Source organism: Blennius ocellaris (assembly GCF_963422515.1).
Source record: "Blennius ocellaris genome assembly, chromosome: 21".
NCBI classification, from domain to species: Eukaryota; Metazoa; Chordata; class Actinopteri; order Blenniiformes; family Blenniidae; genus Blennius; species Blennius ocellaris.
This window is the reverse complement of record NC_137670.1, coordinates 2,275,439-2,286,552: the sequence shown is the minus strand read 5'-3', so window position 1 is coordinate 2,286,552 and position 11,114 is coordinate 2,275,439. Positions and strand designations below refer to the sequence as shown.

Below are 11,114 nucleotides of genomic sequence, written 5' to 3'. Positions count from 1 at the left end.
CGTTAAGGGCGAATCGTTCGGGATGAATCATTCGGGATGAATTGTTCAGGATGAATCACTTAGGATAAATCATTCAAGATGAATCGTTCAGGACGTATCATTCAGAACGATTTGTTGAGAATGAATCATTCAGGGCGAATCGTTCAACATGAATTGTTCAGGATGTTTGGGTTAAGATCAGGATTAGGGTTATGGTTAAGATAAGGGTTGCGATTAGGATTAGGTTGAGACTAAGGGTGAGGATTAAGGTTAAGATCAGGATTAGGATTAGGATTAGGGTGTTAGCCATGCTGATCGTGCCCAGCAGGGGGTGAAGAGGCTCACGGGACTCAGACGTTGTCAATCTGCATGCTGATTCTTCTGTTTCACGTTATTGGTGCCGGACAGGCAGGAGCCCCGCGGCATGATGGGAAATCCCCCCCCACCACCCCCCCCCCAACCATTCTGCACTCACAGACTCGTCACCTTCTTCCGTTTCGTTCTCTTGCGTTCGTTCTGAGGCTGTACAGTCGTGCAAACATGTGATTGTTCTTGTTATTGTGCATTTGATCAATAACTGGTTTATGATGATTCTCGTTGCTGTATATGTGTATTTGAAAATAAATGCTACGAAGTCACACGACTCCCGAGTGACGTCACTTCAGCCCGTTACCCCGGGGTTCCCGGTTCGATTCCCTGTCAGACCTTCTGAAAGTACACATGCATATGTATATATATTTTTTTTTTAAAAGCTTCTTGATTGTCTGACGTCTTGGAGGATTTTTATTTTCAGAAGAGATTCTCTTAATTAATTTTAATATTTTCATGTTCTGTCGTTCTCCAATATGGTTTGTTTCCAACATTATGCAGTGCGAAACACTTCACGCCCTGAAATTAACTTTTGTGTGAAGATTTATTGAAGGACGTAAAGTTTTAACCTCGAAATGATCGTTCAGTGTGATGAAGTAGGAAGAAAAACAAAAAGGCCTTTATCCTTGTTTTGATGCGTCTTCTGCTGCCCCCTAGTGTCCAAAAGATGAAACTGGTCAGGACTGATTCTTTTATACATTGTGTGTGTGTGTGTGTGTGTGTTAGTGTATTATTGTCACCGTGTTCATGTAATAAATTCACAACTTTACTCCTATAAAGGTTAAAATTGTCAAAGTGGCGAACCTGCTCTCCAACTAAACCCACTTGTTCGACATTTATTTTTTTTGTTTTGTTAATCTTTGAGAGTTTCACCACATGCTAAAAAGAATTTATAAAAATAGCCTTTGAATTTAAATAGTCTGATTAATCGCATCGTTTTTCTCCTGAAGACTGAAGCTTGTAATCACAGCTTATTAGCTTCTATTCAGTTTAACATCAACATGATTCTAATCCTAATCTCATTCTACTTTAGTTTAAATACATTTACTTGTATACACTACAATACATTTTACTTTCCAGCTGGTTAATTAATTTTATTTGACTTTATTAGATGTATTTAATGTATTTCCATCATTTGAAGTTCGACTCTTTCAGATGTGAATGTTTGGACAAAGTCACTCGTGTATGAACATTTGAACTTGTAATAACAAGCTTCAGTCTTCAGGAGAAAAACGATGCGATTAATCGCAATTAATTACAGAAAATGACGGCACTAATTATTATATATTATGAATATATATCATACATTCTGCTCATGTTCAAACCTTCAACTTATTTTGGGACAGAAATCTGCTAAAGTTCTGGAAGTATTTGATCCAAGACCCCAAAGATCAGAGCTTCTCATTTAAAATGTCGTATTTATTGGATTCCCTATTTAAAGTAAAAATTTGAGAGCGAATAAAGATCAGAAGACAAACGTAATCGGAAGGTTTCAGTGAAATGACGGAGTCCAGAACGAGTCTCCCAAGTTAAACATAAATGTTTTAATGGTACTATTTACAAAAAAAAGAAGAAAACAAAGAAAAAAAAAAAACAAAAACAAACAAACAACATTTGATTCGGTTAAATGCTGCAACGATCGAACAGGTACATCGACATCTCGCTGAACTAGAAAGAAAAAGACCAAAGAAAGAAAGAAGTGGCTGAACGGCTGAAGAGGTGAAACCAAAACAACCAGAGACTCTTTTTGCATAGCAATTAGTTACTTAAGGTGGGGGGGAGGGGGGATAATAACCCAGGGTGTGTGTGTGTGGTGGGTGGAGGGAGGGGGGGGTGGGGTGGGGTGGGGGGGGGGGGTGGAGCAGGAGCGGAACTCCCCGGGTGAACCTGAGCTCGCGGCGGCTTCTAGCTGAGAGCTGCTACATCTGAAAACGTCCTAACAGGAAAAGGGGGCGGGGCTACAACAGGAAATGACATCCGCTTCTTTTCTTTTCTTTTTTTTTCTTCCTTTCTTTAAACGACTTGTTTGGGGGGGGTTGAGCTGCGGTGAAGAGAGAGACTCCACGTCTGTCAGCATGCAGCAGCACTTTGTGGAAAACAACGAAAAAAAATGAAAAATGGAGGAGAGAGGGAGGAGGGGGGGAGCGAAACCACGACGACGAAGAGGAGGAGGAATGATTTACTGTCAAAACAAATAAAAAAAAAAACAACAGAAGTGTGACGCCGGAAGGAAGGAGGGGGGGGGGAACCCGAACAGGAAGTGGGCTTCAGGAATGGGACTTGGCAGTCGGGAGAAGTGCTCTGTGATCTCAGGCGACCTCTAGTGGCAGGAGGAGGAACCACACGCTTGAATGTACCTGTCGACTTCAGGAGGAGGAAGAGGAGGGGGGAGGAGGAGGAGGAGGAGGAGGAGGGGGGGGTGATTTTTTTTTTTTTCTTCTGGTTTGTTATTTGTCACTCCACTAAAAATGTACATGGGAATTACAAGCAAACTAGTGAATAGAAAACACCCTTTGGCCGCAGGTGGAGGAGTCGCTACAGTGCGCTACCAGTGTACACACAACACCACTAAGCCCATGTACATTGTTCAGCCTACTACACAAATCCTCTGTAAATGTTGTTTTAAGCTTCTTTTTTACACTTTTTTTTCCTTACATTTATCTTTTTTTTTTTTGTTTGTATTTTTTTTAAGTTTTTTTTTTTTGTGTTTGTTTTTACCGGTGGCAAAACGAGTGTCGGGGGGGGGGGGGGGGGGGGGGGGGGGCTAGGGGGGGGGGGAAGGCTTCTAACTCCATAAAGTTCACTAAAAACTGTGAAAGTATTAGACTGATGTTTGAATATCAAACAACAGGAACCATTTAACATCTTGACTCTGCGCTGAGGTTCTGCTTGTTAATGCCGGGGGAGGGGGGGGGGGGAGGGGGGGGTTCATCGGTGCGAGGAGGAGGACGAGGAGGAGGGGGGGCAGGAGGAGGAGGAGGAGGAGGAGGGGGGGGCCGCCCTGTGTCTGCCGCCGCCGCCGCCGTCGTCGCAGGGCAGCTCGGGGTCCGAGTCCAGCCGGCTGAACGAGGACCTGCAGCCGGAGACGGTTCTGACCCGGGGCCTGGTGAGCGGCTCGTCCTCGGCCTCGGGCTCCGGCGCCGGGTCGTCCGGCAGCGGGAAGCCGCGGCGCTCCCACGGCGCCACCGTCTGGAAGAGACGGAGCGTTAACACACACACACACACACACTTCCACTCCTCATCGACGAGATTGTTCTGTTAATTATCAAAATCAAGTTGTTGTTGTTGGTGGGGTTTTTATTTGTTTGTTTGTTGTTCCGTTTGTTTTTCTCTCGTCTTAAAACCCATTTTTATTCTTTGGCTTTTCCCTCAGCGTGAGACTCCGCTCTGGTTTTAGTGCCTTTTTTTTATTGTTTTAACTTTTTATGTTTTGTTTACTGTTTTACCATCTAATTGTTTTTATTGTTTTAACTTTTTTATTGTTTTTATGTTTTTATGTTGCCTCTTATATTTTTATTTCAATGTACAGCACTTTGTCTCAGCTACGGCTGCTTAAAGCGCTTTATCAATAAAGTTGAGTTTTTTTTTTTTTTCTTTCTTTGTTTTGTGTCCTTTTGTTTTTGCTTTTGTTATCATTGTTGTGACTATTTTGGTTTTTGCTCTGTTGTTGCTCAGGCTGGTTTCATCTCATGGCAGTTGGGAAATATTTAGATCACTGTGATTATTGTATTATAAAGAAAAAAAACATGTATGTAGCACTAACAAGGGTATTGTATGTTTCTCCCCACCAAGTCTATCTCTCTGTCTTTCCTCTCCTCTCCTCTCCTCTCCTCCATCCTTTCACCCCAACCGGTCCTCAGAATTCCTCCACCTGACTCTGGTTTCTACAAAGTTTCTCCTGTTGGGAGTTTTTTTTTTCCACAGTCACAAACACACCTGCTGCTCATGTGGATGTTGGGCTTTTCTATTTTCTCTATAAAAGCACATTGGAATGACTGTAATGTATTTAAAAATGTAGTTTTTTTAATTAAAAAAAAAAAAAAAAAAAAAAAAAAATGGGGGGGGGGGGCTGGGAATCGAACCCGGACCCCCCCGGCCGGCGGCGCCTCCGTACCCGCTCCTCGAAGGTGAAGTCCGGCGTGGAGCAGCGCGTGTCCTCGCTGGACAGCAGCCGGTGCGAGTCCCGGGAGCACGGCGTGTGCGGGTTGGACGCCGTGTCGGGGCTGGGCGGGCTCATGGGCGACGCCACGTGGCTGTAGTCGTGCAGCAGGGGGCAGTGGCCCGGGTCGGGGGAGGCCGGCTGCGGGGTGGGGGGGTTCGTCCCGCACAGGAGCGGCGTCGTCCGGCCGTCCACCGACTTGTAGGACCTGAAGGACAGACGGGTCAGAACCAGGACGTGTGTGTGTGTGTGTGTGTGTGTGTGGGGGGGGGGGGGGGGGGGGGGGGGGGGGTAAGGGGGGGTGATGGCTCACCTGCTGCCCCTCCTCTTAGCCGGAGCCAGAGCCATCCAGGTCCAGCGGGACCGCTCCTGGTCCTCGTGGGGCTGATGGTGCTGGATGAAGGCGGCATCCGTCAGGTCCTCCACCTGTTTCTCTCACACACACACACACACACACACACACACACACACACACACACACACACACACACACACACACACACACACACACACACACACACACACACACACACACACACACACACACACACACACACACACACACACACACACACACACACACACACACACACACACACACACACACACACACACACTTCCTGTCAGCACCTCGTCCTCACCTGGGACATCATTTGTCCCCGCGGGGACAAACTCGTCCTCCAAGTCGGTTACTATTTCTTCAAAGGGACGTTATGGCGACGGCCCAGCAGGGGGCAGCACTCGCCCTGCATGGCGGTTGAAACGGGTTTGTTCTGCTGGGTTCGAGGTAGAAACGTTCTCACCTCTCGCTCGTTCTCCTCTTCGGTGATTGGCTGAGAGAAAATGTCCACAGATCTCCAGCTGCGGGAGAAAAAAGATCCAGGAATCAAGACGAGCTGAACGACGCAGGTTTAACCGGCGGAGCGGCCGTACGACGGATCAACGTTGGAGTGGATCTATAAGAAGCAAGGCGCCGCCGTGGTTCAGTGACCTTTCAGTGTGCGGAGCGGCGACGGCCGTCTCGTCTGAGGCGGCGCCGCTCCCTGATTGGCTGGATTGAAGTCGACACAGTGAACAAGAGTCTGTTGGAGCTTTGACCTGCAGCTCTGCACTTATTAGAGCTCTGTGATCGTTTATTATTGTTTATTAGAGCTCTGTGATCGTTTATTGTTTATTACAGCTCTGTGATAGTTTATTATAGCTCTGTGATCGTTTATTATAGCTCTGTGATCGTTTATTATAGCTCTGTGATCATTTATTGTTTATTATAGCTCTGTGATCATTTATTGTTTATTATAGCTCTGTGATCGTTTATTATAGCTCTGTGATCATTTATTATAGCCCTGTGATCGTTTATTATAGCTCTGTGATCGTTTATTACAGCTCTGTGATCATTTATTATAGCCCTGTGATCGTTTATTATAGCTCTGTGATCGTTTATTATAGCTCTGTGATCGTTTATTATAGCTCTGTGATCGTTTATTACAGCTCTGTGATCATTTATTGTTTATTACAGCTCTGTGATCGTTTATTACAGCTCTGTGATCATTTATTGTTTATTACAGCTCTGTGATCATTTATTGTTTATTACAGCTCTGTGATCGTTTATTATAGCTCTGTGATCATTTATTATAGCTCTGTGATCATTTATTGTTTATTATAGCTCTGTGATCGTTTATTATAGCTCTGTGATCATTTATTATAGCTCTGTGATCGTTTATTATAGCTCTGTGATCGTTTATTATAGCTCTGTGATCGTTTATTATAGCTCTGTGATCGTTTATTATAGCTCTGTGATCATTTATTATAGCTCTGTGATCGTTTATTATAGCTCTGTGATCGTTTATTATAGCTCTGTGATCATTTATTATAGCTCTGTGATCGTTTATTATAGCTCTGTGATCATTTATTATAGCTCTGTGATCGTTTATTATAGCTCTGTGATCGTTTATTACAGCTCTGTGATCATTTATTGTTTATTACAGCTCTGTGATCGTTTATTATAGCTCAGTGATCGTTTGTTTATTACAGCTCTGTGATTGTTTATTATCATCTATTCTAGTACTGTGATCGTTCAGATGTTTATGCATCATATTTCATTGGGACCTCCTCTTCGTCGTCACATCGTCCAGTGATGAGTAATTCTTGATCGTGTGTGTGTGTGTGTGTGTGTGTGTGTGTGTGTGTGTGTGTGTGTGTGTGTGTGTGTGTGTGTGTGTGTGTGTGTGTGTGTGTGTGTGTGTGTGTGTGTGTGTGTGTGTGCGTGTGGTTCACCTGGGTGTGAGGATCTCCTTGTACTGCAGCTTCTCCACCCGGGTGGTGGCGGCCACAGACATGGGGATCACGATGTTGTTGATGTCGAAGGAGCTCTCTCCTCGCCTCCTCTTGATTGGCTGCTGCTGGAGGAACACGACACGCCGTCAACACCCTGGACATGAGCCGCCTGACCTTTAACCTCCACGGCCGGAAAAAACCAGAACGTCGGGAAAACCTTCGCGTGGCTTTTCTTTTCCGAAACTTTACGAGGAGGAACATTTCTCCGAGAGGCGAACAGTGAAATCTGAGCCTGTTTAACGTGAACGGAATCTCGGAGCCTCGCGTTTACACGAACCAGCAAAACTCCCCGGAGACGCCGAGTTTACGTGTTTGGCAGATTAAATAGGAAGTGACGTCACACTTCCTGTCGGTCACAGAAAAGCGTCTCGTCTGCGATGAACTCAGAGCAGTTCAACACGGAGCTCGTCGCTCTGGTGACGTTTAACGACGTTAAAACCTCACGACTTCGGTTTTCTTCCCTTCGTTTTGATAAGATAAGATAAGATAAGCCTTTATTGATCTCACAGTGGAGAAATTTACTCTTAACATTCAGCTCTTAAAGACAATCATGAGGAAAGGAAAGACAAGGAATGTGCAGTTAGGTAAGAATAGAGGTATCTTATATACAATGACTATCAAACAGGACTAAAAATAAGATAAAAATCACAAAGTATAATAAAGTATAATAAGTTCTAAGGGGAGCAAAATATACAGTAGGATGAGATACAAGGAAAATAAACTATGATGGGGGGCAAAGTGTAGGATAAGTACAATAAACATACTATAGTAAAAAGATAATACCAGTGTTGGCAGTGCAGGTTCAGTCCTAACAAGCGGTCAATTCTAGTTTTGCGGTGCAGATGTGAAAGACTGAATTAAATCGAGACGAGAAACGGGATCGGGAGGAAAAGTTGCCGACTCAATGTTTTGGTTCTGCCTGAAGAAACTCGTGAAGAAGCGGTGGAGTGTGGGTGGAGCTGCGGTGGAGTGTGGGTGGAGCTGCGGTGGAGTGTGGGTGGAGCTGCGGTGGAGTGTGGGTGGAGCTGCGGTGGAGTGTGGGTGGAGCTGCGGTGGAGTGTGGGTGGAGCTGCGGTGGAGTGTGGGTGGAGCTGCGGTGGAGTGTGGGTGGAGCTGCGGTGGAGTGTGGGTGGAGCTGCGGTGGAGTGTGGGTGGAGCTGCGGTGGAGCGTGGGTGTAGCTGCGGTGGAGTGTGGGTGTAGCGTCGGTCCTTACGGGGGTGTTGGGGACGCTCTGGCTGCCGGCGCCCAGCGGCGTGGAGTTGTCCGAGGACGTGGACAGCTGGCGGGTCAGCGGGCTGTGGAGCGCCATGTTGGCCAGCGAGGGACAGGAGCCGCCGGCGTCCATGAAGATCTTGGGCGAGGCTGCGGGGGGGGCGAGAAGAGCAAGATCCCGTAAACAACTGGGCTGGAGGCTGGAGGCTCTGACCTGCGGCGGCGGCGGTGGCGGCGTCCCTCCAGCGGACTCACAGTCGGCGCGGTCCAGCGAGTGCTCTCTTAATCTCTTGCGGTTGTAGTTCTTGTCGTACGGCCCCAAGGCGGCGCCGAGGCCCTGCAGCCGCTCCGCCTTGCACACGCCCTGACCCTCCAGCCGGGCCGAGTTCAGCGCCGAGCCGCCGCCGCCGCCGCTACTGCTGCTGCCGGCGGCCGCCATGCTGCCGTCCACCATCCTTGGCTTCTCCGAGCGGCTCTTACAGTGACCCAGTCCTGAAACAGCGGCAGACCGTCAGACCGTCTGCGCTCCATCGTCAAACCCCAGAACCAGACAGAAGCTTCATCTTCATCTCAAAGTGAATTAACGTTTTACACAGAAACCAGTGAGACAAAAGAGCCGAAGTGAATAAATCGACTTCTTTAATGTTCTTTATTTTTCCTACTTTTGATTCGTTCAACATAAACGGAGTAACATGAACACAAACCCAGTGGACAGGACAACGTCTGGGTTTATTTTTAGCTTTGTAGATCTTTATACGTCTCATTTCTTCTGCATCGTCGACCATATTTTCACGTTTCAATCCATTCATTTCTAATTTTAAGCTTCTTTTGCACTGACCGATCAGAAAATCCAATTTTTCCCCATTTCAACCCAAATAGCAGCTTCATCTTTAGTATTAATCTTTAACATTAGAGCTCTAAGTTGGGCTGCACAATAATAGTCCTTGGGATTTGATACACTTAGCCTTCCCTTATTTTGAAAGGGTCGCAGTGTCCTGCATTTAATTCTTGCTTTCTTGTTTTGCCACATTCCTCTCGTCACGATGGCGTCCAGCCGTTTAAAGGTGGAGGCAGGGATCCTAACAGGAAGTGACTGGAAAAGAAACGGCCTTGGCAGGATGTGGGTCCTGATGGGACACCTCGTCTTTAATAAATAACCCAACGTGTAAAACTTAAACCGTGACTGAGGGCTTTTGGTTCCAGATCTACGGTGTGAGACTAAAGTCCGTGAGGCTCTTTTTAAAGGTTTATTCACCTGTGTTTTTAACACAATAACATCAGAGACGACGAAAGACCGAGGTGAAAACGGGGGAGAGGAGAGGGGAGGGGTACTTACTGACTGCCATGAGCGAGTTGGTGAACTTGTGCTTCTCTTTGGACGAGGACAGTTTGTGTTTGAGCGACAGCTTCTTCAGTGGTTTGCTCCGTTCCAGGGACTTGTTCTGCCACTGGCCCTTCATGACCTGCTGCAGACGCAGACCGATGCAGACGTCTGCGGGGACAGAGACCAGACGGGACGGGACACTTAGAGACGCTTCACCTTCTTCAACATTCCAGTTCCTACTTCAGGCTCCCTCTCTGTGTTTGCTTCCCGTCTTTCACTTTCAAAAAGAGACCAATAAATCCACCCACTGGGTGAAAAGAGTGAAAATAAGCATTTCTACACAACGAGAAGCGTAACGCAGGAGGAGGAACGTCAACGGAATAAAACCCAAAGTCACTTTAATGACCACATTTCATTATGATAAGAAACTCACTTTAATGTTTTATGCACTTCCGGGTTATGGCTGCCTGGTCGAGGTCTCAGTGCGAGTGGCTCGCAACTAAATCCTTCAAATTTATCCCCAATGTTTGACCAGCCATTATTTTGACGCATTTTCGTCTTTAATATTCTATTCTTTTGTTCATCATGCCACCAGGCCAGCAAACCACAAAAACAACTAGATCGAACAACGGCGCTAATGTTGCTACAGCTAATGCTAACTTTAATGTTTTATAATAAAAACGGGGGGATGTGGGGGTGTGGGGTGCTTCAGCCCAGTATGACGTCATTGAAGGTTCTGGAAACTGGTTAGTCTATATCTATAATCTCTCTCTCTCTCTCTCTACATATATATATAGATATATTAAAGTTTAACCATTTCCCAAGTCAGCAGAATAATGAGGAGCAGCTCCAGCAGGAATGTGATTTGACTGGTAAAGGAGTGAAAATGTTTCCTGAGCACTTCCTGCCGGGCCGTCCCTCCCTGTTTGTCTTCCTCTGGAAGCGGAGGAGGAAACCGCTCGGTAAACCGGAGCTGCTCGTGGGGGGGGGAACTGACCGTCGGGGAACGACAGGATGGGGTGGACGCCAAGATCCAGCCTTGACAGGCGCTCCAGGGTGGGCAGCTCGTACTGGGGGTCCTCTCTGGGGGTGGGCCAGCCACCGCACATCACGCAGCTGGGGTTGACCCTGCAGGTGCACTGCAGGCAGCTGCTCCTCTGAGCCTGCTGGAACAAAACAAGAGCCGGGCGGTGAGTCGTCCACTCGGCGAGATCCAACTCCGTCCTCGCCGCTTCGCTAGAGAGCGACTGTGTCAAAGCGTTCTCCGTTCAGAATTAACGTGATTCCCTTATTTACACGATCGCCGCCGTCAGTCTCAACACACTTGGACTACAGACGGCGACACACACAGACCACTACTTGTTACCACTTCCAGGCCCGAGGGCTGCCGGTTTGATTCCTACAGAGGGGGCATCCTCACGCTCTGCCTCTCGTTCGGGGGCAAAAGGGTCTGGTGTTTGTTTCCCTCGTCTAAAACTTGTGATTCCTGGGCTCTAAAAAGACGACGAGCTCTCCATTTCAGTAACTCGGCGGCGTCGTCGAGCCGCAAACACACGCCACATGTAGCGTCAGAACAAAAAAAGCCCTTTGAACTGAAGCCGGTTTACAGCTGGGAGGTCCAAAACAGGGTGGAGATGATAAAAAAAAACTAACGCTGATTACGGTGATGAGCTTTACATTCATTCACTTTGACCTGGTGAAACACCAGATTACAGGAGGAGCCTCACACCGGCGCG

General features: G+C 47.0%; 1 protein-coding gene across 3 annotated transcripts in view; it reads right to left on the bottom strand.

The window, feature by feature from the left end:
- Positions 1-3,126: 3,126 nt before the first annotated feature.
- LOC308145464 (KAT8 regulatory NSL complex subunit 1-like) overlaps positions 3,127-11,114 on the bottom strand; it is a 33,663-nt gene continuing 25,675 nt past the window's right edge. Inside the window, exons 8-16 of one of the 3 annotated variants that reach the window (XM_080516917.1) lie at positions 10,376-10,544; positions 9,391-9,546; positions 8,310-8,546; positions 8,056-8,204; positions 6,782-6,906; positions 5,311-5,368; positions 4,821-4,933; positions 4,463-4,715; positions 3,127-3,537 (exon numbers count right to left, since the gene is read on the bottom strand). In XM_080516917.1, coding sequence (XP_080373043.1) covers positions 3,277-3,537; positions 4,463-4,715; positions 4,821-4,933; positions 5,311-5,368; positions 6,782-6,906; positions 8,056-8,204; positions 8,310-8,546; positions 9,391-9,546; positions 10,376-10,544 — 1,521 coding nt within the window. In that variant the 3' untranslated portion in view covers positions 3,127-3,276. The remainder of the gene's footprint in view (positions 3,538-4,462; positions 4,716-4,820; positions 4,934-5,310; positions 5,369-6,781; positions 6,907-8,055; positions 8,205-8,309; positions 8,547-9,390; positions 9,547-10,375; positions 10,545-11,114) is intronic. The other 2 variants (XM_080516918.1, XM_080516919.1) reach the window with 2 other exon arrangements.